Here is a 27,878-nt window from a genome sequence, read left to right on the forward strand (position 1 = left end):
CATGAGTAAATATGATCCAAATTATGTTGTATTTGGTATCATTTTAATCAGAAAATTCTCACCAATATACTAGTAAAACTTTCATTAACGAATCAAAAATAAAGAAGTTTCATCATTGCATTAGCGTTGTATCACCGATACCCGAGAATGTAATGTTTTCTTGATCTCCCCTCGTTCAGCCGTCGCATCGACTCGTCGAAAAAAGTCTATATTTCTTCTCACCGACTGGCACGACGAACAGAACGGGGAAATGTATATGTATATGTACAACACACGCGAATGCTTAAAGAGCTGGCGATGAATGAAATTAGCACACACAATCGGACTGTGTGATGAAGACAACGAACGAGATACATCGAGACCGAGTAAGATAATGCAAACCGCAGTGAGTACAATGTAACCATTGGCCGGTGGCAGAGATGGGCAAACTAATTATCTAGATGAAAAGTTTCGAATAACGAATAAAAGATAAAAAAAGTATTTCGTCATTTTTAATTGTTCAGACGTGGAAATTTAAATTTTTATAATAAAATAATACTTCTTTATGTATGAATCGACATTTGTCGAACAATTATTTATTCTCATTCACTGTTTAAAGCTCAGAACGACACCCTTAGATACTGCTGCTTCTCACTGTGTATTATTCGAATAAAATTCTGCTTAACTCTGGCCCGCGGGAGCGTCGCAGGCTGGTTCACGCAGTCGAATTGAGTGGAAGGAGATGCTTTCTCTGTCTGTTTTTCACTCGCTTGCCCTTTTTTATATCGGAACACTACAAAGGCAAGCGGCCGAGGCTCGAGCTTCGAGCCAAAAACTGATTGACGAGGTGCTGACAACTGGTCGCCTCCAGCGTGAATGTGACTCCGCGGAACCGAGGCATTCACACTTATCAAGACATTACTGTAGTATGTACACAAATGCAATGCACAATGAATTTGTTCCTTTTTAATAGTTATGCAATCATAATGTTGAAAAAGTTGCATCTAAATTGTCATATCGTTTTGTTCTTTCAAAAATACTTGCCAATGTTTGGGCAATCTTTTGATCTTCTAATGAGGGAGCACTTTTCACATATTTCTCTAGTTGAGATTTCGCTTTTATTAAGTCACTAATTTTTTCAGGCACAATTGTCTCCTAAAACGAAAGTATGATAAATAATAACATTGAGTAAAATTACTTTTTCGCATTATAAATTTTATAACAATTGTTACATTAACAGTGCCTGAACATTTAGAATACAGTTGTATTAATGATTAGCAATCGTGGATATTAAATTATTGTACCTGGAATTGTTTCATGTAATTAAAAGTATCATCCACGTGATCACCAACCTCTGACCAAACGTTTTGTAAATCTGACACATTGGTACAAGCAGCCACATGACTAAGTGCAAGGCACAACTAAACAAATTATAGTCATAATTAATATATAAAATCATGTTTACATAATTTTATGTATTATAATAATTTTAATTACTTGTTGAACCAGAGCATCGCGATGGGGATACTCAATGTAGCTTGGTACATGCTGAGAATTTTCGAATGCTAAAATAATGCTCTTCCACAAACTTGCAGTATATTTGCCGTAAGAATTACAAGCGCATAGCGCCCATGCTGCATTAGAGCGAACTTTAAAGTTTGGACTGTGGCATATTAAGTTGCATAATGCAGGGAATACTAAGTCCTACTGAAACAACGAAATGTTATTACATACTAGTTATAAGAAATTTAAAAATATATTCATTCTATTAATCACATACATACCCGCCAAGAAGGTGATAGTATATTGTCCGGATTATTACTTAAAACCAATCCTAAAGCACGACAAGCATTCCAGCGTACCTTCAACATTCATCAAATGATATCATATTAAATTCCATAGTTATTATCGGATTACGAATTTTATGCCCTTATCGTAAATGTGTGAATATGCAAAATACAGCGCAGTAAAACATTTCCTGAAAATTATTTTGAAACCAAAGAGCCAGAAATAAAGAAAACGAATCTCTGACATAATTTCAATTCGGTAAATTGATCTATAAAAATCTGAAATTGCACGAAGATCCACCGTCTAGTTATCATGTAACATGTCGGAATTTACTGAAAATTTATTGCATTAACCCTTGTGTAGGCAACCGAGTATCCGGGTACCCAGGTGACCATTTCTAAATTACCTTTCACAATTTTTTTCCTTTTTTTTTTTTGTTCTTGTCTAAAACGGCACTTGGTATATTCTGGGAAGGAAAAACTAACAGTTTCGGAAAACTATGAAAGTAAAATTATCTATATTTATCTAATCTGTCAGAATAGAAGTATTCTAATTGCTCAATAACCATGAATATTTTGGTTGCCCACACAAGGGTTAAGGTAACGTAAAATTTTCTAAACAATTAAAATATGAAGTATGTTGAACAATTTAAATAACGGATTAATACATGTAATATTGTTCATTTACTTTCATGTCATGTCCTGAAATGGCACAATTTATAAGGGCCTCCAATCCTGATAATGTATCATTCAGTATATGTTTATTGGGACATAAATACAGAATACTTCCAAGAGCTCGAACAGCATTGCATTTTACTTTATCATTATCCTTACATGCCTTAATACTAACTTGATATAGTTTCGGTAACAGCACTTCTAAAGAAAAAGGCTCTACTTCTTTGTCATTTCTGTAAAGAAAATTGTATAAGTATTTGTAATGAAAAAATGGATACTTACAGATTATAAACCTACAAATAAATGTTAAAGCTAGATATTGAATAGATTTTTAACTAACTTTTCTTTGGAAAAGCAATCGCATAAATTAGCAAGCGTCCAAGCTCCTTTAATGCGGACACCAAGATTTTTATCGTCGGCAGTCAAGCAAACTATATCAGCTAAATCCATTAAAAACCCAGTTTCTTCTTTCAGTGGAGGTAACATGACCAACATTCCTAATGCTCTTAATGCTGCAGCTCTCACTGCACTTTCTTCGTCGTGAATTGCACCAAACAGTACTGTGATGACTAGAACAGTCTTTTGCCTCTAAAATATTAAAAAAGAAAGGTACGTAGATGTAGTTTATAAAAAACAATTATTTTTATTAAAACATTAATAAAAACCGGTATATGTAATTGTTCAGAGATTTAAAGAACTACTTCTTTATATAAAAATTTACTGAAACCAAATATTAGATTGAATAAATAGGGTAAAGATTAACTTATTTGCAAACAAATATTTACCGAAAGTTGAGTAAATACGATGGGACTAGTGCTACCCAAACAATCACATGCAGCCTCTCTTAATATTGTCTGTGAATGTTGAAGAACTGATATTATGGGGTCAAATATAATATTCCAGAATATTAAGGCATTATTATTGTCCGAGTCAGTGTTCATGAGACATCCAGCTATAATTTCTAAAGCACGACATGCATGTAGTATTATTTGTATTTCAGAATCTTGTATAACTGTAGCTAAAGTAGCTGTAATTAATTCTATATGCGAAAACACAAAACTTCCAGTACTGAATGCCATTCTACCAATTAATTTCAAAGATTGAAGACGAACAGGTGTGCTCATCGTCTGTAATTAAAGAAATCGTTATTCATTTTCAAAAATATCTTCTTCCACAGAAAATATTTTTCATTGCAGACATATCTATACCTTATTCGAAATGTTCTGCAAACAAACATGAATCAAAAAGCATACGTTTGTTTCTTTTAATAATTTGTTATCATATTCAACAGTTACATTATTTTTCGAATCTTCAATATCAACTTCTTCTTCCTCTTCTTCTCCACCTGTATTATCACTAAACGAAACATTTAAATGCACTTGCTTCGATTCTGTATTTATAGTCGACTGTTTTGCAAGAATATTTAATATTTCAGTCACTACTGGATCACAAGAAGCAATAGCTTCAAAAGTCGACAATGCTGCAACACGAACTGTCGGATCTAGCAAAAGCATAAAGTACCCAATGATTAATTTTATTAATATTCATTAACAACATAACAATAGATAAACAGTACAATAATATAAAAGTACCTTTGTGGAATATGTATGGTCTACAGTTTCTCATTAATTTTGTAGCAAGTCCTGTCTTCAAACGTGCATACGGTGTACCCTGAATTAGAGCAACAGCACATTTTAAAGCACGAGTTAAAACTGCTACATTTTTATCACTACTCAATACTAAAGACAATGTGAAATGCAACTCTTTTATCATTAGACCCACAGTACCAAAAAAAGTAATAAACGATGTATGGTGGGTATCTTCAGCATGTATTAAAAAAGACTTAGCATCCGTGAGTAATTCAGTGAGAGTGCTTAGCATGATTTGTTTCACTTTTGGCACAGATTCTTTTAAAATACATCTAGTCAATACTTTTGCATCATTGTCTGATCCAGTGGCAACAATTTGTGGCCAAAAACCAAATATTTCACGGCTCTGTGAGTTTTCAACAAGTACTTGTAATAAGCATACAGCTTCTACTCTAATTTTAGAGTCCACATAGATAGAATTATTACTTTCCGTATCCGAAGTGTCAGAGTCACTCGAATAGATATTAACAACTTTGCATTCAGGCATAATATTATCTTTCAGTTCCATGCTAGTTTTCTTGGTTGGTTGTTTCTTTGACTTTGCTTTATGGTTCTTTAAATTTTTACATTTAGGAATGGTGTGAATTCGTTCAGGAAGATTCATTGCTGCTGGACGTAGAAGTTGTGGTTTCAAAGGTACATAATCCTTGATTCCATAAAATAACAATACTTGCACTACTCCCAAAATTTCACCCATAAAATCTATGGAATGTGGTAATAGCTTATTCGTTGTTATAATGTGAAGTATATGCAAACATGAAGTTAAAACCTAAAAAATTTTATTTTATACATAGCAATCAATATCACACAAATTTGTTGCATTAAAAATGTAATACTTACCTTGGCATGAAAAAGTTTATTATCATTGAAGTATAAAGAAAATGAAATGATATTTATTACAATATTCTTAATAGTAGATACAAATTCTTGTGCTATCAAACTCTGATTATGTTTATTCATCAAAATTCCTTCTAAACAGCCAAGTGCACAATAATGGGTATCAGAACATTGTAAATCAGATGAACTCAAATATTTTTGCAATATTTTATCATCTTCAAGTAATAATTTTACATACTGCAAATATAAATTATTTTAAACTATTGTGATATAACATGACATATTTTTTTATAAAAAAGATGATACTTACAAGATTAATATCATCAAATTCAATATTGACTAAAATGCATTTTAAAGTAATAAGGATGTCTTTGTGCACAATTGGTAAGGCTGATTCTGTAATTTCTAATAACCATTGTTTAACACTCGCAAATGTCTGATGCTGAAGTTTCACATTATTTTGGACCAAACTGGTTAAAAGTTTGCATAGATTTTGGACCATAACTGTTTCCACAGGTGTTGCAGTTATACATAATTGCTTAATTAATAGTTGTAATATCTAAAATGTTGAAATAAAGTAAAGCAATCAGATATTTAAAATAATTTATTTCAAATAACACGAACAGTTTGATTGTAATAAATACACCATTTTGATATGAACTGTATTTTAAATACAACTAATAAAACTGAAATGCATATAAATATTTTAAGTTAACTTACATCATTATTCAAAATAGTAACATACTGGTAATCGAGTTTATTGAGATCACAAAGGTAACTGTTGATTAACTTCGTTTCAACATTTTTCACCTTGGTTAATATGAGCAATTTTTCTGTTATAAAATCAAATTTGGTCGTAAAATTTGGGTAACTGTTGTGTATCGAAGCCATTTTTCATAGCTATATTTTCTAAATGAAATTACGAAATAGATTTAATGAAAATTTAATAACATGGTTAGAAAAACATGAGCACTGCTCAAATTGGCGCAAATCTTATGCAATCTGATAGAATCCAGCAATCTGCCAGCAATCTTATGGACTGGCTGGGACGCCTGGGACTAGCTAGGTAAGCCAGGGGGTGGACGGGTGGACCACGAATGACTATGGATCTGGTAGTCAGAGATAAGCTTCAGGTTCACATTGCATACAGCGCTTTGCTATAGAAACGCATAAACGCTATAGCTGTACCCTCTCGAGCAAACTCGGCTTCCACTAGGGGAAAAAGTAACGTAGGCGAAAGGTCTCTTACCAATTAGTTTTAGGAGTTACAGAAATGTATGCCAAATTAACATACGGTTTAACATTTGTTTCGGTACTTTAAATAAATTACTAAGTGGTAGGAGACTTTTTCCCCTGCAACAAGTCGAGTTTGCTCGTGAGAGTACCTCGTTTGTGGTACAATGAAAATAAAATAAAACTTCTTTGTTTCACTAAGACTTAACAATTGAATTTTAATGATTTCAATACAAAATTGAATGATAATATACATCGATTACTGAATTGAAAGCATCAAAAGTATTATTTATATATTACACCATAATGTGGCGCCAGCCTCGCATTAGATACAAGTTCAACAGAGACGATGATCTTAGTGGCGCGCATGGTTGTTCGACGTCTTTGGATTAAGGGTGGGTCTGTTCCTTTTGCGGGAGGGGTCGTATAAGCGAATATAAGTGCAACGAATAAAAAATACCGTAATATTCACATAGAACTGGTTGCATGCATTCTTCAGATTCAAAAAGACAACACTGTGGAGAACAGTGTCGACATTGTACTTTTGTGTTCAGTGCTTATTGACAGCGTAACGGTGGATAAAAACCTAATACTGGATGGAGTTCTCTACAACTTGTGCTGTCTTTCCCTAATTCCCACTTCCCCCCTTTGTTCGACCCGATTCCCCATAAAGATTCAATCCCCTATACATACGTTCTAGTCGCTCCCGTTCATGGCTGCGGCCTGGGGTGGGGGAAAACAAGCTGTATAACGACGTAAAATTTCGAAGCTTGTATGCAGGAATATGTCAAGTTTAAAAATCGGTAAGTTAGTATTTACTTCGTTTTCTTTGAACGATAAAACAATAAGTAATCGTACTTAATGAATAATGAGGCGAGCGGCTAAATTGATTCGCGCTAGCCGTTGCCCCTTGCATTCAACACGCTTCTACTCTCTGCTTTCGTAGTATGGTAGGCAGTAAGGCAATAAGCGTACTCTATATACGTGCTTCGAAAGTCGCTGATTCTTATTCGACGTTTCCACGAAAGGAATTTGAAAACAATTGCCTGATTCTTGTTCACACGTTGTATGCAGCATTGTAAATATTTTACGATACGTGACACGTACGTCGCGCGTGTTTTATTGAATCGTTGTGTATATGACGTTTGTCGAATTTAGAGTATAAGCTGTAGTTGAAACGATATAATGTGTGTAGAATTCCATTTTTCTTTTCGTATAAGCTTCTAAGCTGGTTTTCCTATAAAGTAGATGATTGAATGATATTTGTAATTGCTTGTTTCACAGATGTTTTTATTTTCGATTGTTTCACTCATTGCAGGTGTTGTATGTAAAATATTGTGAGAATTTTTTTATTTTTGTTCAATAATCGCAATTTCAATTTAATATTTTACACATTCCTAGAATAGTTTTACTTTATGACATATTGGAATCAATATATTGTTCATTATATGTTTCATTGTTTATATCTTTTTAAATACCATAATCTATAATTAAATATGTATGTAGTTTTTAAGTTATAATTTTAATATACTTTTTGTTGATTAAAACACGTTTAATGTTTGTAGCTATATTTAGATACCTTTGTATGTTGTACTTGATAGAGTTCATATTTGTTTTTTCAAAGTTCATTATTGTATCTGGGTAATATTGCAGACTTTAATAATATTTTATTTCGGTTGAAAAATCTTATTTTTCTTTAATATTTGAATAAGCGATATTTTAAAAATCTAATTGAATGGCTTAATAAATGATAATCTTATTAGACATGAAACCACAAAATGTTTTTTATTATTGAAAAACAGTTAATTACAGGATTAGAGTTAATAAACTTGACTTGGGTACTGTCATAGTTTTTCTGTCAGTTTAGCCTTTTCTCGAGAGATTCACAAGTTTTAGAACAAAGATTCATCCATGTCTGTTCTTGAACAAATGGAATCATCCAATATTAAAGAACATTATCAGTTGATACTCTGTGATATTTTAAGAAGTCGATATATTTTTTGCACTAAGGATACACATGTACATTGATGTGCAAACTTCTGCTAGGGGAAAAAGTGGTATATTGGAAAGGCCTCCTACCATTTAATATCAGGAATTACTGAAATTTATGCCAAATTAACATTCAATTTAACTTTTATTTCAGTACTTGAAATAAATTTACCAAGTGGTAAGAGGCCCTTCTTCAATGCCACTTTTTCTCCTAACGGAAGCCGAGTTTGCTTGAGAGGGTATGTGATTTCATGTGCAATGTCTATATATATATACATATGTATATGATTTTTTACAAGTTTCCTGATTAATATTCCAGAAATAATAATGTGGTATAAAGTTTTGAAATAATTACTTTTCAGTGATCTATATAAGTATACTTTTACAACTTTGATAAGACTTAATAATACCAAAGAATGTTTAAGAATTTCAACAACTATTCCTTTATCTTATTTGCATTATATAGTCAATCAGAACTAACAAACTTACATTGTTTAAAGATGTAATACATCAGATATTGAATTTGATAATTCGGATAATACTGAAATGCATGCATATATTTATAAATATTAACGAATATATGATAAAATTAAATAAGGATATAGTGTAGTGCTTTTTTATATTACAATATGTCTAACATTTTAGTATTATAGTATCTATTATGTCAAGTTAATGATTGTTATTTCATTTTCCCTGAAGTGTTGGTAATGCACATGCTTGCCCTACCCTTGAGAACGATGGACTCTGAGCAAAGAAATCAGCAGGTGTATCAACACTAAACAAAAAAGCTAAAGAATGAATGCCTGCTGCACTCACGCCGTCGACACTGTACAAGCAGACTTAAGATTTGTGCAAGTAGTGCGCGAGTAGCAGCTACTCGCGCCACACTCAGACATATATATCTGTTTTCGCACATGGCAGCCATGAAGCATGGTACGTTTTATTCTTGTATGCTTTGCTTTGTATGTAAACTTGTTTCAATAGCTATTTTCTTTATAATTCAACAGAATGGAATACAGTTTCTCCATTCATACAATTTTGTTACAAAGTATTTTTCAATACTTATCTTATATAAATTTTAAAATGTATTATACCAAAATGCTATGAGAGAACTTAATAATTGAAAACAATAAATTTTTATATTATTTGCACTTGTTTCGCTATGCTGTGTTTTATGTATTTCAATTTCGATTTATATTTCAATTATAGTTTACGGTTGGCATAAACCTGTTATGTATAATGTCTTGAATAAATTTGTAATCAGTCACTTATTTAAAAGTAATTATTTAAATACATATCCTCCTAAGTGCTAATATTAATAAGATAAGTATAAATAAATTTATCTTTTTATAATATCTAAAATAAAAGTACTTAATCATACTTAAAATCGGTGGAGTTGAGTTTGACTATGGAGCATAACAATTCGTGTTGCCTATGTACTGTATTGTGACAATTAAATAACATAGATTTTTTACTATATTCAACTTAAAATATTTTCAAAATTTAATTGCTTATTTGCTTTTTTATGGAGATTGTTTTCTCTGGGTATATGTGTTGATTGATTTTAGTTTTAAACTTATTCTATGTTTGAACAATAAATATAAATAATTTTAAATTTTAATTCTATTTTCTTAGTAAATAAATGCAAGTGTGATTAGACTGAAAGGATCGTTATTAACGTATTACTGTTTAGGCTATGTAATATTTAATAAATGTAATTATGATAATTTTCAGGCAAAACAAGTCAAGACGACGTGTGTTATGTTGTCGCCAAATATGATTATGGAGCACAGGGTGCTCAGGAGTTAGATTTGCGTAAAAACGAGCGTTACTTGCTCCTCGATGACTCGAAGCATTGGTGGAGAGTACAAAGTGCAAGAGGCCAAGCTGGCTATGTGCCAAGTAATTATGTCAAAAAAGAAAAACCATCCCTTTTCGATAGTATCAAAAAGAAAGTCAAAAAGGGCTCTGGTTCAAAAACCTTACCATCTAGTAATTCACCGTCTAGAGCTGTGGAATCTCCAATCATGGCAAGGCGCCTACCTGCTGATCCAAGCGAAGCGATAGGTACAGCAGTTGTCAAATATAATTATCAAGCACAACAAGCAGATGAACTGTCACTTGTCAAAGGCACTAGAATTCTAATATTAGAAAAAAGCAATGATGGCTGGTGGAGAGGACAAAGTGGCACTCAAGCAGGCTGGTTCCCATCGAATTATACTCAAGAGGAAGGTGATGCGGATGATACTCTTCATACATATGCAATGGCAGAGAATGTTCTTGATATTGTTGTGGCACTTTATTCATTTTCTTCTAACAATGACCAAGAGTTATCGTTTGAAAAGGGTGATCGTTTAGAAATCCTTGACCGTCCACCAGCGGATCCTGAATGGTATAAAGCAAGAAATAGTCAAGGACAAATTGGTCTTGTACCACGTAACTATCTTCAAGAACTCAGTGAATATTTAACGCAACCGTATCGTGAACGAGGAATGACAAGTAATGAGATTAGTACAGAAGATTCTCTTGAGAGAAGGCCAGACCCTGGTGACAGACCACATCTTGTTGGGAAACCTTGGTACTACGGTAGCATTTCACGCTCACAGTGCGATATACTGTTGAATCAACACGGTCACGATGGCGACTTTTTAATTAGAGATAGTGAAACTAACGTAAGTATAAATAAAAGTATTATTATGCATCTAATGTGATGTAGGCAGATAAATAACGATTATTTTATTTTATAACTTTTATTCTATTTATATACCTTGAGTGACATTTTAATATGGAGAAACGTAATAAACATTTAATTATGATTTTTAGGTGGGAGATTATTCAGTATCTTTAAAAGCTCCGGGACGTAATAAGCATTTTAGGGTACACGTGGAAGGAGCCCTATACTGTATTGGTCAAAGAAAATTCCACACATTAGACCAGTTGGTAGACCATTATAAACGAGCGCCTATTTATACTAACAAGCAGGGTGAAAAGTTATACTTGGTGCGCCCATTGCCGAAAGGCAATCCCAGTAGCAATGGTTGCTAGGTAAATTCGTGCCATGAAACGGTCCATGCGCTTTGAAACGTATCTTTAAGATACTTGACGCCTGCCTAGTAATATCAATATCACACATCTCGTATGTTTATACATAACAATTAACATAATTGGTGAACTCGTATATTAGTGTTTCTTGATTGTTTGTCCATTTACACTGATAAATAATTTATTACTCTAAGTAATTGCCACCAGCAATTCTTATCATTCATTGGAGCTTCCAAACTATTTAGCAAACAAAACTAAAATGCTAAGGGAAACGAATGAAACATTTGTACGGCAGTTATACGACATTCGACTAGTGACACACAAGGCTTCTCTTTATATCCATTTGTAATTGTAAAACACAACTGACCATGTTATTACGATTAATAATAATATTTACAACTACACGTAATGTAGACCGCAAGTGTAATGATGAAATAATGGTTAATTATCATGCAATTATGACCGATTAAGTGGATCTCTACTCTGAATCTATTGGTATTCAATTATGACAAAGACTAAGTGTTCATTTGTGATTTTGTATTTATTAGAAATTTTTAAGTAAATAAACTGTATTTAAGTGTGCATCAGGTAAATGCCTTCTCAATCCCTCTTATACATTACAGTATTACTATTATAAAAATTTTATCAATTTATACATTGAAAATGATTTAAATTAAATTTCAGAAATTCCAAGATAGTTGCATTCTTTGTATCCATGGTATGTACATAGAGTTTCATGTTATTTAATATTTACAACACAGATAGGTTTCCCTCAAAAATAAAATTATCGAATTTTTTAATTTATAGAAAACTATCTGTAGTATAACTAAAAGTGATTGTGATAGGTGCGCAGTACTCATGTAATTGGTAACAAATATTAATCTTTATTTAACGTGTATATTATATTCATAAATAAAAGTATTATTATTTTAGTTATATGAATAAGAGATTGGTGCTCCTGGGGATAAAAGTTAATGGCACTAATTGCCAATAAGGTCACATATACATAAACAATTGCCCTAATCTAAACATACTTTAGATCTGCATTATTTGTTCTTAACTCCATTAAAAACTTATGCTTACTTAATCATAAGAAAGGGTTGTTCGAATTTCTTGTCATGTTGCTCACACCAGAACCAACCTGTAAAAGCTTGCATGTATTTTACAAATATAACACGAAAATATTTACATCAAGTATGTATATACCATAAAAGGATTTGCATGATATGCTGGAAGAGTGGGTTGCCATACTTTGTTTGTCATTAATTGACTAAATTGAATTACATCTCTGTTACTGGATGGTCCGATACCTACCCACTGTGGATCTGAAGAATTTATATTGTTTAATTTACTTTTACTTTCTAATATACTGCATTTTATATTATGTAAATAAGAGCTCACCATTATTAATAGGGAACTGTACTGGCTTAAATGGATTAATAGGATTACATAGAGAAGTTTCGATTGATTGCGTGTTATTATTTACTACATTGGCCGATGGTCGCCATAGATCACCGGCAGCAAAAGGATTTGAGATTACGTGTGTAGTTTGATTTCCAACATTCCAAATTGAATTGGAAGCTAACAATAGAAGGCAATCAAATAAATTTCAAATATGCTGACAAATTAATCAAATAATATAAAAAACCATACATATACATACCATTATTAGCATTCCATGAAGATGTATTTACTGTCGTTGTGGTATCATCTTTCAGTTGAGTTTGTTTCATTAAGAAATCTAAGTCTTTCAGTGCTGCATACCGATCTTCTGACGGAGGCATATTTACTCCATTCGCATTCATTGTATTTATAGAATCTGCTGTAGTCTGATTAAATGGACTTGACAATTCGACATCTAAATAAGTAAATAGTTGTTATCTAAGCTATATTACATTAATATTTTCATACATAGAATGGTAGAATAGGTTCTCAATTTACTTGTATTTTTTGAACTATTAAAAATAGGGTTGTTGTCGAAATTGGCAAAAAATGGCTGAGGTACAATTGGTTGACTGAGTTTATTGGTAGATGTTGTAGTAGCAATAAATGGATCAGGAACTTTGCTGAAATCAGCGACAAAATCTGCCGAAAAATTATTAGAATTAACCGACTCAGAATTGTTTGTTTTTGGGGTAGATATTGGAGATAAAGTGGATGTCCCAGATTGCGGAACCCTTGGAATGTTGGTTTGATTTGATGATTGTGATTTTTGATTCGCCATGGACGGATCCAAATAATATCTCTTTAGTTCATATTTTGCACTCATCAGATCTTTCATTTTTTGTTCATCTTTTGTGTCTAAGGTTTGGGAGGAATTTGGATTCATTAAGCCTAACCATATCCTCCCGCAGTATTCGTTACCACGTTCCTTTATAAAATCTATTTCTTCTTGAGTAAATGTTGCCATAGAAATAGACTTTACTCTATGCGGTGGTGTCAAGCCCCGCCTGTAATATTAAACAAGACTAACTATAGAAGTTTTTCTTTTCCCATAAATTAATAATAGACTTTACAATACAAAAAACTGTTTCCCTATTTTTAACTGTTATACTTAAATAAAAGAATGTGATGCAATCTTTTCAAATGGAACTTTAGAACAATAATAAGCTAATTGGTAGTTTTAGAAGTACTTAGCTATATCTAACGATAAAAATACTTATTAAAATAATAGAGAATGATTAAACCAGAAGTACAATTATAGTAAGATAATAATTAATTGAACATAAAAAATAAAGTAGACTCAATTTTTTTGTAAGAATATTAAATTCAAAGTATACAGGCCACTTATTATTTTTGAACCAAACAATTTAACTAGTAGAAGACCAAGGTAGCTTTTGTTATTTCAATGGTTTGTAATATTATTTTTCAATTGATTCAATGTGCATTATCTAATTTTATTCATAATACATTCTCCGGTATATTTCAAAAGAAAAACTAATAAGTAATTGTATGTACTTTACTCAAGAAAATTATAAATACTAAATAAAGATACACACTTGAACATTTAATGAAGTTTAATGTACATTTTATATACTAAAAGATGTTAAATTTACAATTAATTAAAAAGTATATTAATTAAATTGTTAAATACTTCAGAACTAAGTCATGTTTGCTGTTATTATAGTTACATTTATAGTATCATAGATTTTTTCACAAGCTGAACTTTTATGATCAATTCATATCCTTGAGACGTAATCAAACTTAGTCTATTATAAACCTTGCGATACAACTACTGATTTTCTTCATTACATGTATACGAATGTAACATTTTGACCATTGATAACAAGAATTACGCACGAAGAAAATACTGATGCTGATAGTATATTAACTTCCTGAGTATGAACGCGAGAACGTTTAACAATGAGTCACAATCTTCCATACGAATTGATAGCAAAATCCGTCTACGGCACGTGTTTCGACGGAACATAATTATTCGTACACGAGACTAATATTTTACTTCTTTTATTAATAATAAAACGACATGTTCTAAATGCATTCGTGCTGTTGACATTTAGTTAACACTAAATCTCGAATCTATCATTACGTATATCGTACGAGAAAAATGCAATGCCAGTTTTGCTTTTAATACGAAGAAACAATAAGCAAAATGACCGTTGCATCGGTTTAGACAACGGGGAAGGCTTTTGATACACTTTAGAGGCTTCTTACAAATAACGAGTACTTACAGCATACCAGAACAAGAAGTACAGACAAACGAACCGATTGTCATGTTGACGTAAGTTGGGCCTCGCTGATGGCAGTCGAAACATTCTTTGTTACCGGATTGCGAGACCAGCTCGCGTAATATTTTCAAATTCTTCTCGTCTTGCTTTCTCTTCGCGGACGCCATCGCTTATAACGATACTTTGTAATTCTAACCGGAACAGAGACACGGCTCCTTTCGCGGTCTGCTTACGGAACTGACTCAATTTTCTGTCACGACGGTCGTGCGTGTTCCGTAACACATTCTAAAAATGTTTCCGAGAAAACGGATAAAACCACAGCAGACTCTAGTACTAGCCGTGCTGAACAACGTGGCAACACCGCTCATGGAGGATTCGGGAGTGCGGGAGTCCTATTCAGTCCTATTTTCAATAGTAGAGTTTTGTGCTCAGTGTTATAATTAACGTTATTTTTTATATAAAACCGTAATAATACACAGTATTTTTTATTAATTATGCATAAGTAATACATAAATATCATTACTATAGTAAGTAGAAGTAATATAGAAGAATACTAATATATTTATAAATGTGGTGTATATTTTGTGGACACTCGGATTAGTTTGGTGTTGTGATGTATTATATTAGAAATATTTACAGTGGTTTCAAGAAAATATAAGAGTGAAGCATGATAAAACCATCTTTGAACCAAATTGAAGCATTTAAAAATTGATAAAGGTATGTGTAAGTTAATAGGAACCTAAAATAGACAAAATTATTTGTACGATGCCAAACAGGTTAAGGGACATGTGGAAAAGAGGTTAGGATAATTCGCTATTGAAAGGAACAATTATGCAGTTAATTATGAACTCGTGTTAGAGAGCAGTTTATTATTTACAGTTTTCACATAATCATTTAATAAAATATTCGAAAAAATAGACAATAATTTAAACCAAATATTATGGTAACTTGAACCACAAATGTATGTATCTGAAAATGCTAAATAATGTATATCTGATTGAATACTAATATATGTTAATTTACATAAAATATGTTTATGATTTTCAGATTGTAAAAACTGAGATTCCAAATTGCCGTCATTTATTATGGCTTCCATTATTGCATACATATGAATAAATGAGGTTATCACTTCTTCAGTGGGAACAGAAAGGTTCCCTCTTTGTAAGTAATCAAAATATACATCGCCTACAGTTTTACCTTTATCCTCCGCAATTAATAATCAACATATATTGCGATTTAATTTTTTAGTGACAGAATGGGACCCATAACCTGATATGTAAATTTGAATGGATCATCTACAACACAATTGGACAAGTATTCAGTATCCATAACAAAACATTCTCCAGTACACCATTGGGTGATAGAATACTTTGGTATCTTTGAATATCACTTTCTGCAAAATGCAGACTGCAAACAGCAGAATATTTTGTTGGTGTCCAATTTTTACAAGGAATAGCAGCCATCTATTTTTTTCGCAATTCCTCATCTTTAGGGAATACAAATACAGATATATAAGTATTATCTTTTAAAGTACTATCATAATTTCCCTTACAATTCGGAACACAGCAACATCGTGACATTATTAATAAACATATGAAAATTATAAACCAAAATATATGTAAAACAAAATTTCTAAAATGGCTATAGATTTTATTAAATAAATGTGCTACACACAAACAAATGATATGTAGAGTTAATATAAATAAATAAAATTACCTGGATTATTGTATTATTTCTTACATTCGGAGGATTACAATAATTTAAACATTTGAAGGATAGGCGGGAAACTGACAGGCCGGTAGAGGGAGACTGAGTAGCCGAGAGGCCGGTGAAAGTGAGGTCTAGTACTAGAGTCGCTGTGATAAAACGTGCAGACCGAGTTCACAGTTTTGTTCGGGCGAATTTTCATTCATTAAGATCAATTAAGATTAGTGATGGGCATCATCGGCTAAAAACTATCGACTAAGTCGATAGTAACCAACAACTATTTTCTGTTGACTAATTTTTTCAATCGTCGACTACATTAGTCGCATGAAACGACTAATTTCAGGCGAATAATAGTAGTCGCTTGAAGCGACTACTTTAGTCGATTACATTTAGTTGCTTCAAGCGACTCGCTCGAACTATCGAGCTATTGATTGCTATTGACTGGATCTAGATTATTTTCTTCGTGATGCAAACCAATTACAATTTTTTCATATATTTTTTTATGCATTACCAAGAACTGTGCAAATTATTGCTTATAACCTAATTGATTTACATAGAAAATTTAGAGCAAGTAATTTTTTAAGTGCCAATATTAAATAGCTTACAAAAAATCGAATATTAGTAATTGTTTAAAAAAACTTGTTTACCACTTATATTTTTGAAATTCGATCTATGAACTAATACATTTCTAAAAGGTAAATGCACCAATGGTGCTGAAAAATTGACGACATAATCTATACATAACCTATAAAGCAAAATTTCAGTCGACTAAAAACTATCGACTAAATAGTCATTAGTCGATAGTTTAATTTAGTCGATGGTGCTCATCACTAATTAAGATTATCTAATCCATCAATTGAAAACTATCGACTAAGTCGATAGTAGTCAACTACTATTATGTATTATTATATATATTATGTATACTATATTACTATATTTTCTGAACTATCGACTACATTCTGTTGACTCAAGTTGATTGAAACAATCGCTTGAACCGCTTGAACTATCGAACTATTGACTGGATCTTGATTATTTTCTTCGCAATGCAAACCAAGTGTAATGTTCCCATATACAGACACCTCTCGATTATCGTCCCAAACTCGAGTCCGCGCCGGGACAATAATCTCGTAGGGAGAAAGGCTTCAGACCCTCGTAAATTCGTTTTTTGCACGAAGCCCAAACCTCCACAAACCTCGGTAACAAAAGCGGAGGGGCAACAAAGTATGCACTTGACAGGTTCCACGTGGCTTCACGTCCCCCCTCTCCAGTGGTGGGGATAACGTCTAGACAATAATCGCGTAGAACAAGTCAGACGATAATCGAGTAGAGTCTGTATTTTTTCCCCACTTTGGTATATTTTAAGCTGAGTAGATTTTGGATTTAGTACATGTATAGCATACACAAACGTGTAAAATACAATTGAATAAAAACTAACAGAAACCAAGCAAGTTTATAATATACCTATTTTTGATTTAATAAATCCTTTAATTTGAAATTATATAGATTTCCCGTGGTACTGATTTTTAGAAAATAGTTTATGAAAATGAATATTTGCGTAAATATTTGTAGCTGTGGTATTGCCTAAAATTAGTTGAGAATAACTACGTGGAAAGCAAATTTTTAATTTCTATTTATAAATCGGAGATCATACACGATATCTTTCGTGCCAATTACATATATGTATTTAGACGTTAGTTACAGTATGAACAAAACAATTGTCGAAAAGTTGACAGTCAAGGTTAACGTATATACATACATAGGTATATGATATACGGAGAAACAGTTTTTACTATTTCAGTCACCACCTTCGAACGGATTTATCTCTTATTGCATTGAAAAGTATAACATATTAAAGTTACTATTTAAGAAAAAGACGTTACCAGTCTCAAAATAAAAGTGATCCGTAAGATACGATTATGTGCATTGTCAAATAATAGAATCAATTCAAGGATAGCTGGATTTAATAATTTTGAATAAAATGACATCTTTTGTGACAATACCTACAAATACAAAAAGGTTTAGAATTTTTTATATTTTCAAGAGGGCAATCGAACATGTAAATAATTGCTTTTATTGTAAAATATGTATTTTAAATGAATATTTCTATTTTGTAATTATAGTAGGTTTTCCCAACTTAGAGGTGTCCGACAAGGTAGTGTTATTGATTTGGATATTGATATGTTCCTGAAAATTTCAAATTATGAAGATACTGTACGACAACTGGATATCTATTATGGAATTGGTATGGATATTAATTTTTGTATTACATTAATACTAATTTTAAATTGTTCCTATACTTACATGTAAGTTTCATGTTACTGTTTAGTTAAGAGACAATTGTTGCGTTACCAGAGTATTATAACTGGGTTATTTCCACAAATTTCAAACGACAAAGTAGTAGGAAGTGTGCGTGAAAGTATTTATTGTGCCGCTGCTATATGGAGTTTGTACCAAGCATATAGGTAATGATACTAATTAGAACATTGTATTAGTCATTATTATTATATTATGTTTATCATTGCTGTTTTAGACGTATAGACGATGATCGTGGAAAATCATATGAACTTGGTCAGTCAGCTGTAAAATGCATGCGTGGGATTCTAGAATGTTGGGTAAAGCAATCTTCAAGAATAGAACTATTTAAACGCAATCAGTGTAATCGATTTGCGCTGCATTGTAAATTCCACTTAGATACCGGTGATGAGATTTTCAGTGACATTGCTTATAATCATTTACAAGTAATTATAACAAATAATACAATATTTATATGTAGTACTCTAAATTAATGAGAAATATGAAAATATATATTTTTAATTCTATTGTACAACCAAGCTATTTACATCGTGGATGCAATGAAAAATTTTCATGTATAAATTAAGTAATACAATGAATATTTAATGAATACAATAATGATTACATTTTATTCTAATAATGGGCTTGTTTAAAAAAAATTAATGAATACATTACTTGATTTTGAATTTATTTTATTATATGCTCCAAAAAAATAAATATTACGAAATTTGGTGAAACTACTTTACAAGTTTCAATGTATCCTTTAATTTGAGATATTAGGAAATTTCAAATTATCACTATGATGTAAATAATTTTTTTGTAGAATATTGTATCTGAGTGATATATATTAATGTCAAACAGGTTCGTAAAAAACAATTTATAGTATATAATTACCACATTAACTTTTATTTTTTGTAGATTGATATTGTTTCTCTTTATTTGATATTTTTGGTACAAATGATTTCTTCGGGACTGCAAATTATATATACTCAAGATGAAGTGGCTTTTATACAAAACCTTGTATATTATGTGGAAAGAGCATATCGCACACCAGACTATGGCATGTGGGAACGTGGTAGTAGATATAATGATGGTACACCTGAAATTCATGCAAGTTCCATTGGTATAGCAAAAAGTGCTCTTGAAGCAATTAATGGGTGCAATTTATTTGGAGAAAAAGGAGCTTCTTGGTCAGTTGTATATGTTGATATCGATGCTCACAATCGAAATCGTAGCATTTTTGAAACAATGCTTCCAAGAGAATCAAGTTCTAAGGTAAAGGAAAGATCAGTGAAGAAAGTTTCAGATTTTATAAAAAATATTTATGGGTGTAAAAATTATGAAAACATTATTCCTGAATAGAGTGTAGATGCGGCTTTATTGCCAACAATATCTTTTCCTGCATTTGCTACTCACGAAGAGGTATTATACAATGAGACAAAGACAAACATAGTTGGAAGATTGAAAGGCAATTATGGTTTTAAGAGATTCGGAAGGGACGGATATAAAACAATTTTAGAAAGCAAAGATCGTCGTTATTACAAGTCTGGTGAAATCAAGGTCTCTGATGTATTTAATTGTTAGTACATTGTTTTTGATAACTGATTTAAGCAAATATGTTACATTTGTGATTTTGTCCAATACAATTACGCTAACTTTTTGTAGTATCAGTTATTCAATATTAACCATATATATTTTTTGATATAGGAATTCGATAACATAGAGTGCGAATGGCCCCTATTTTATATTTTTATGATCATAGACGGTGTTTTTAAAACCTTACCAGATCAAGTTGAAGAATATCAGAATTTGTTGAAAGAACGAATACATAAAGATATTAATGGAGGTGTACTACCATCAAAATTAAGTTAAGTATAATAACACAAGAATATTTGAACTTATACGTTTTACAATTCCATAGATCCTGTAATACCTATGTATTACTATGTATCCGAAGAAAATTTGGAAGCAGAAAGAAATGATCCTGGTAGTACTTATCGGGTTGCAAGCAATGAGGGAAGTGGACAAAGAGGTTATACAGATTCCGAGCCTACACCAATTTATTTATGGAATCAAGCCATGTTTGTAATTGCACAATTACTTACGGCTGGTCTGTTACATATTAATGAATTAGATCCAATCAGACGGTATCTTCCTTCATACAATAGACCACGAAAGGCTGGAAGATATTCAGCTTTTCAGGTAAGTAAAAACATACTTTCTTATTTATACTAAATTGTCATATGTATAAATTATTTTGCGTATGTTTATTCCATACAGGCTAAACCCAGTATTGTAAGTAAATGATAATATTTGTATGTGTAGTTCAGTATATTCTGCATCAATTTTCTTTTAGTATTTATTAATTAGATCGACAGATTGATACATACTTCTTAAATAGTACATACATATTTGAAGCTTTCAAAATAAATAAATTATAAAACATGCCTAGTAGAATGTTTTCTAAAGATATTATTTCAGTATCTGATTGTTAGTTGTCACTATTACTTTTTCACTGTTAGACTGGTAATACTTATGTTGTAATATATATGTCCTCAAAGCTTTACAGTAATGTAATAGTGCATGAAGCTTGAATCAAGGCATGATTTATTTTCCTCTTTCTTTTTCCATGATGCTTGTTGCAACTGTCTAATTCTTTTTCAGTGATTACTTTGTGTATCATAGTATATACGATATCTATTTCTATCATTTTTTTTAACATAATCTTGTAGTACAAATCGTTCTAATTGCTGAGTCTATGCGACTGCAAGCTATGATGGCAACATATGGTATACAAACACAAACTCCGCACGAGGTAGAACCTGTCCAAATATTATCATCTATGCAGTTGGTAAAAGTTTATGAAAAACTAGGTGTAAACAGTAAACTAAATTTACAAGGTCGTCCAGCTAGACCAATTGGATCTCTAGGTACCAGTAAGGTATGTTTAATTGATCAACAAACGATTTAGAGCAGAAATTCAATGTGATTTTTTTTAGGTTTATAGAGTATGTGGAATGACAGTGCTTTGTTATCCTCTGATATTTGAAGTATCAGAATTTTATTTGTATAGAGATATGGCTTTATTAATTGATGATATTAAAACTGAACTTCAATTTGTGGGTAAATATTGGCGACTTTCAGGTCGACCTACAGTATGTTTATTGATACGGGAAGAGCATATGAGGTATTTATTCATTTCTATTATAATCTCAACTAATATGCAGGGTGAACCACGAATCGTGATCAGTAGAGATTACTCTGTTATTAGCAGTCTGATCAAAAATATTTTTATCAGGTATAGCATGGTTTCAAGAGAGCTGTAACGTGACTATAGCACATTTTTTGTCAACCCTTTTTTTCATGATTTTTTCTGGTCACCTTCAATTTTCTTTCAAAAATTCATTTAAAGAAAAAAGTAACACATGCTATGTTATGATACTTACCGACTTCGTCTTGAAATCCTTTAACACTCTAACAGATAGGCACAAGAAAAGTGTAGGTGTATTTGCAAAAAATTGAAGGTGATCTTGAAAAATCATAAAAAAAAGTTGACAAAAAAGTTGCTATAATCACGTTACAGCTCTCTTGAAACCATGATATACTTGATAAAAAAATTTTCGATCGAAGAGCTAATAACAGAGTAATCTCTACTGATCACGATTCGTGGTTCACCCTGTATATATACACGTCATTAACACTTTTTTTTACACTAGAGATCCACAATTCAAAGAAATGCTTGATCTCTTTGCAATGCTGAAAAAAGGTTATTGTGATAAAACAAAAGTACGAATTGGTCGATTACAAAATCTCATTTCATCTTCATGTATTGGTAATTATAGCATTCAACCTTCACCATCGTTGTTTATTAAGTATTAACAATTTGTTTTCGTGTTGTATAGAACATTTGGATTTTATAAATACTATAGAAACGGATCTTGAGCTAACTCAGTTCAGACAATTAGAACATGATTATATTGGATATCAAAGTCTTACAGATGTACCTAAAGCTTTAACTTACGCTGACGATATAAGAGATTATTCTGTAAGTCTTTGCAATAAACAATTCCTTGAATATATACTTCTTGTAATTATTTCACATTTCAGTATTACATGAATGAACCATTGTACAATATATTAACGGAAATTCGTAATAATAAAAGTCTTTATGCTCTATGCCAACTTTATGGAATTTTATTAAAACGAGAGGGTATTAAATATGAATTTAATGAAATAACAGGTACTATTTTATGTGTTCGTAAGTAACATGAGTATGTTATTTCGTTGTTCACCTAGTTTACGATTTCATTTTAGTGGGTGATCATTTAAAATCGTTGTATCAACAAGCAGGCTGCCTTAGGTACTGGACAGTTGTTCGTTATTGCAGCAGCTTATTGAATCACACTGTTGATAGTATTAGTCCTTTTATAACAGGAGTTCTTGTTAAAGGGAAACAGGTAATCTTTAATTGTATCATTACCGAATTACTTGTAATATTGCATCGACTCTAAAGTTCTTGTTCATTGCTAATTTTAGATAACAGTTGGAGTCATTGGACAGGAAGAAACAGTTTTTGATAAACCAATGACACCAGCAGAAATTCAGTCGGTTGTATATTCTACTATTCAGCCACATAACGTAGTACAAGCTGTACTTCAACAAGAAGTTTTATTATACTGTGGTAGACTTATTGGTAGAAATCCAGAAATGTTTAAAGGAATATTGAAAATTCGTATTGGGTATATAATGAGATTTTTATTATAAATATGTCTACAAGAATAAAATACTTTAGATTAGCAATACTGATTTTCATATTGTGTTTACAGATGGGTTTTAGAGGCAATAAAGCTTTATTTACAAATGTTTGTTAAGAATCCTAAACCAATCGAGAATTATAGTCCTTTCGAAATTCGCCGATTTTTAATAAAAGTACTGACGGTTAAAGATTGGGCAACCACTAAAAGGTATGCTAATTTATAATTTCGCATTTGATCATTGTTAATGCATCTATTTTATATAAATTAATATACATATATGTTCTGTGCTCTAATAGACTTACAGTTTTGGGACGCAGAAGAATTGAAGGTTGTCTATGTAGAGTACCTGCACATTTTTATAATCATGTCTGGGAAGTATTGTTGCGCTGTCCAGGTGGCATTTGCGTTAATGAACAAGAATTACCCCAACAACCCACTCTGTCTAATATGACTCGTTCTGAATTGACGTTTGCATTACTCGTAGAGTCATTGCTTCATCACATACAGTTACCAGAGTATCGTCAAATTATTGTAGAGGTATTATTGAAAATATAATATATTCTTCGATTACTATATCTTGTATAAAAACAAACAAAATAGTAAATCAAATTCTTTCTTTTTACAGTTACTCACTATAGTGTCGACAATTTTACTTCGAAATCCAGAATTGAGTTTTCAAAAGCAATTGAATCTTAATGAACTTGTTGAAGACAGTTTTCAAATGTACTGTAAGGTATGTGTACATTATATAGGGTGTAACCAAAATATTGCAGGACCCTGAAATGGGACACTCGTGAGGCGATTTAGAACAAGTTTTTCCTTAGCGAAAATGTTGTCCGGGACTTTGCTAACGAGATATTAACGAAACAACCGCGCTCTGATTGGTCGGGGTTTTTCGTTAATATCTCGTTAACAAAGCCTCAGATAACATTTTTACTAAGGCAAAACTTGTTCCAAATCGCCTATTATGTACCTAACTATGTACCAATTATATAACCCTATTTACCTTTCTAGGATCATAATATAGAGAAAACTAATGATCAATCTCCATTTTTTTCTGCTGATTATTCATTAACTACTGGATACCTTGCCAGATCTGTGGTTAATAATGTGCTCACTGGAGGATGTTTTGCGACTATTCATGATATCAATGACACAATTGAAAATAAGGAAACATGCAAGATTACATAGTGATGTAAAAGTGTTGCATTAAGAAAGGAGACATTGTAAATGTGTTAAAAACATATATTTATATACGAATAGTTCCGTATTTTCCGAGTATGTGTATTTCTTCAATAGAAGAGAGTGTTTTACATAAATATATATATACTGAAATTAGAAAAGCTATTATACGAATTTTATTCAAAAATTTATACATATTTATATACTACCTGGAATACATGCTTAGTGGAGAATATATTGTTCACATACATTTTACAAAAATTTAAAGGAAACTTTACATAACTATACAAATCTAATCACAGTATTGCAAATTACCTTTTAGCAAAATTCGTATCCATCGCTCGTCCAGATCGCTGTATGTTATTAATATTTGCTTTAATCCTAGACGCGACAGTTCCTACTTCCGCAGCAGCTGCCAAATGCTTTCTGACAAAATCTTGATTATAGTCATTTCTACTATTTATTTCTTTCCTTTCTTCTTCAGTATATTTTTTAACATTTTTTTGTCTTTCCTTATTTCTCCATGTCGCATTAGCTATCATTTCCTGTCTACGTCTTTCTTTTTCTTCATCCGTAAGATGGTGTTTCTTCTTTGGACTCCATTGATCTTTATTTCTATTAACATCTTTATATTTCTCTTGGACCATATCAGAAAATGATTTAGAATAACTAATTTTTTTATCACTTAATTTATTCGGGTTATGTTTATCATCATTATTTCTGCTATTGTATTTACTGCTACGAGAACTATATTCTTTATCTTGAGGAGTTCCTGAATGAAATTCTCTGTCTTTATTTTTATGTATGTCTCTTTTATATTCTATACATTTTTTTCTTCTACTTGAACTGTCACTTCTTTCTCTGTTCGAACTATGACTCATCCTAAATTGTGTTTCAGATATCCTTTGCTTTTTATGTCCTTTCTTATCAGATTTTTCTGTATATTTTTCTTTATTATGTTTCTTAGATTGCGTGTTGTTTTCTTTACTCTTACTTCTCTTTTTCCTTTTACATTTTTGTGTACTTTCGTCGCTTGTGCTACTTTCAATACTGCTTTCAGATTCACTACTTGAACTACTTTCACTCTCTTTTCTTAACTTTTTTCTCCGTTTATGTTTAATCTTTTCCATTGACTTCTTTAAGTCTTTATCAGTAATTTTGTTCTTTAACTGTTTATATTTAGCAGCTAACAACATATCTAATTGTATTTCATCATCACTGTCTATATCTTCTTTATGTTTCTTTCGTTTTTTCTGTTTCTTTTCAATTTTACTTTTTTTTGATTGTTGTTCCAGCTAAAAAATAAATAATTATATAACTGTTAATTATAGTTATTAACTACATAATGGGGTTTAATTAAAGATTGACATTGTTGTTTACTTACCAATTGCCTTAATTGCTTTAGTTTAACAGGATTTTTCAACAACTGATTTCTTGTTTCCATTTCTTTTTTCTTTATAGCATATAGAGGATCTTCTTGCATTTTTCTTGCTAGGTCTACTTGTTCATTACCAGAGAAAAAGCGCAATGAAGGTGGAATGCATTCTGAAATTATAGACAAGTCAGAGTTGAAGCTGAAATGTACTAGATGTCATTGAAATATTGTTAGAAGTCAAGAAGGGATAATTTTACTCGAAGATATGAGTAGAAAATGTAGAATAATATTTTTGTTCATGCAAGGTAATAAATAGACATTGAAGATTTTATGTCTGATCTCACTATCACTTTGTTACAAAGACATTACTACAACCAGTTGTATTGTTATTTTTGTTTATCGTATTAACATAATTGAATGCTATGTATTGTAATTTTGTAATTGCTTGTTCACATTGGGATACATAAAAAACATAATGCAACTGCATAAATAAAAGTATATAATTATTAAGTAATACTCTGATAGCTAATCAATAGTAGGTTGGATCAGTGCATTATCCCATTAAAAAATTTAATTTATCCAAATACAGTACTAATATTTACACATATACGTGTACCTATAAATACTTTAGTTCCCTTGCTCCTGTGCTATCCCATTAGTGTATTTTCTACATTTTAGAAGTATTTTTGTATGTATTTTGAGCTGTATCATTAGTTCACTAATATCTTACATACTCATAGTTAATTATTATGGATTATCATAGTAAATTTGTGTGAAGAGAATTATAATTTAAAATACCATGTTCAACGTGATTTCTGGGTGCTTGATTTATTACATTATCTTTTTCTGTTTGAGCAATTTGCTCAAAAGATTTGTCAATTGGCTTTCCAAGTAAATAATCTTCTCTATTGATCAATTGATTTGGTCCTTTATACATCCAATCTAATTTTTTGTCATCCTTTCCCTCTATTACACCTTGTTCCATTGCATACTTTTTGATATCCTCTCTGTCCTTTTCCATTTCGATTTCCCTTTTCAATTCGGCTATTCTTTTCTTCTCTTGGCTTTGCTGTTGCTCTGCCTTCCAAACTTTCTCCATGTTCTTCATGGTAGATGGATGCCATGATTTTTTCAAATTCTACCTTAATAAAGTTTCAATTTTATTAAGTACCCTGGATAGTCTAATTACATTAAACAAAGAAAAATACATTGTAATTCAAATTACCAAATCTCCACCGCCCATTTTCATACAAAATCTGTACAATCAACTTTGCTTTATTATTATCTCATTGTAATTAATCTTTAATGTTTTGAAATGTTTTTTTAATACACAGACACAAAGGTGTACAATAAACTTTGATACAAATACACTGAAATCAACTGAAATGCACACTGGTCATGATCAACACTGATCAACACTGATAACGCCATGAACATCAAAGAGGATAGTACTGATAGTAGGATTGGATCACGGCCTGTTAACTCCCATTAGAATAGTATGGTCCAGTATGGTCAGTCATAAGCTACCGGCCCTTATCACCAATGGTGCTAAAGTCGTATTTTTCGACACATGTACTTCTATGTAGTGCTATATAGTCGGTGGATAAAACACGTTTTGGCGGTGGAGGGAGTTCAAGCCAGGTATGTATTTTTTCCACAAGAAAGGACGACTTCATTTTAAAGGCTAA

General features: G+C 31.5%; 5 protein-coding genes across 5 annotated transcripts; 2 read left to right on the plus strand and 3 right to left on the minus strand.

The window, feature by feature from the left end:
- Positions 1–960: 960 nt before the first annotated feature.
- On the minus strand, positions 961–5,999 carry LOC107186730 (HEAT repeat-containing protein 6). The gene is made up of 12 exons (XM_015574666.1): positions 5,648–5,999; positions 5,238–5,486; positions 4,931–5,164; positions 4,034–4,859; positions 3,650–3,942; positions 3,227–3,568; positions 2,782–3,029; positions 2,455–2,674; positions 1,764–1,841; positions 1,477–1,683; positions 1,284–1,400; positions 961–1,134 (listed from the first exon to the last, which is right to left on the minus strand). Exons 1-12 carry the CDS (start codon positions 5,816–5,818, stop codon positions 961–963), a joined length of 3,159 nt encoding a protein of 1,052 aa, XP_015430152.1. The 5' UTR covers positions 5,819–5,999.
- A 581-nt stretch (positions 6,000–6,580) lies between these two features.
- Positions 6,581–11,765, plus strand: LOC107186727 (cytoplasmic protein NCK1). The gene is made up of 4 exons (XM_015574663.1): positions 6,581–6,963; positions 8,849–9,082; positions 9,884–10,821; positions 10,973–11,765. Exons 2-4 carry the CDS (start codon positions 9,064–9,066, stop codon positions 11,192–11,194), a joined length of 1,179 nt encoding a protein of 392 aa, XP_015430149.1. The 5' UTR covers positions 6,581–6,963; positions 8,849–9,063; the 3' UTR covers positions 11,195–11,765.
- A 324-nt stretch (positions 11,766–12,089) lies between these two features.
- LOC107186731 (arf-GAP domain and FG repeat-containing protein 1) lies at positions 12,090–15,142 on the minus strand. Its single transcript, XM_015574667.1, has 6 exons — positions 14,881–15,142; positions 13,133–13,641; positions 12,855–13,049; positions 12,593–12,772; positions 12,398–12,516; positions 12,090–12,332 (listed from the first exon to the last, which is right to left on the minus strand). The coding sequence occupies exons 1-6, from the start codon at positions 15,042–15,044 to the stop codon at positions 12,279–12,281; spliced, it is 1,221 nt and encodes a 406-aa protein (XP_015430153.1). The 5' UTR covers positions 15,045–15,142; the 3' UTR covers positions 12,090–12,278.
- Positions 15,143–18,515: 3,373 nt separating this feature from the next.
- On the plus strand, positions 18,516–24,939 carry LOC107186728 (probable phosphorylase b kinase regulatory subunit beta). The gene is made up of 20 exons (XM_015574664.1): positions 18,516–18,600; positions 18,705–18,826; positions 18,911–19,046; positions 19,115–19,322; positions 19,795–20,151; positions 20,239–20,436; positions 20,584–20,722; positions 20,798–20,823; positions 20,893–21,088; positions 21,597–21,817; positions 21,876–22,063; positions 22,593–22,708; positions 22,779–22,921; positions 22,984–23,116; positions 23,191–23,333; positions 23,413–23,615; positions 23,703–23,840; positions 23,930–24,170; positions 24,259–24,366; positions 24,648–24,939. The coding sequence occupies exons 1-20, from the start codon at positions 18,563–18,565 to the stop codon at positions 24,822–24,824; spliced, it is 3,231 nt and encodes a 1,076-aa protein (XP_015430150.1). The 5' UTR covers positions 18,516–18,562; the 3' UTR covers positions 24,825–24,939.
- Positions 24,940–25,064: 125 nt separating this feature from the next.
- LOC107186737 (pre-mRNA-splicing factor CWC25 homolog) lies at positions 25,065–27,619 on the minus strand. Its single transcript, XM_015574672.1, has 4 exons — positions 27,416–27,619; positions 26,989–27,328; positions 26,200–26,360; positions 25,065–26,110 (listed from the first exon to the last, which is right to left on the minus strand). The coding sequence occupies exons 1-4, from the start codon at positions 27,437–27,439 to the stop codon at positions 25,127–25,129; spliced, it is 1,509 nt and encodes a 502-aa protein (XP_015430158.1). The 5' UTR covers positions 27,440–27,619; the 3' UTR covers positions 25,065–25,126.
- Positions 27,620–27,878: the final 259 nt, after the last annotated feature.

The sequence above is a fragment of the Dufourea novaeangliae genome, unplaced genomic scaffold (assembly GCF_001272555.1).
Source record: "Dufourea novaeangliae isolate 0120121106 unplaced genomic scaffold, ASM127255v1 scaffold87, whole genome shotgun sequence".
Taxonomy (NCBI): Eukaryota; Metazoa; Arthropoda; class Insecta; order Hymenoptera; family Halictidae; genus Dufourea; species Dufourea novaeangliae.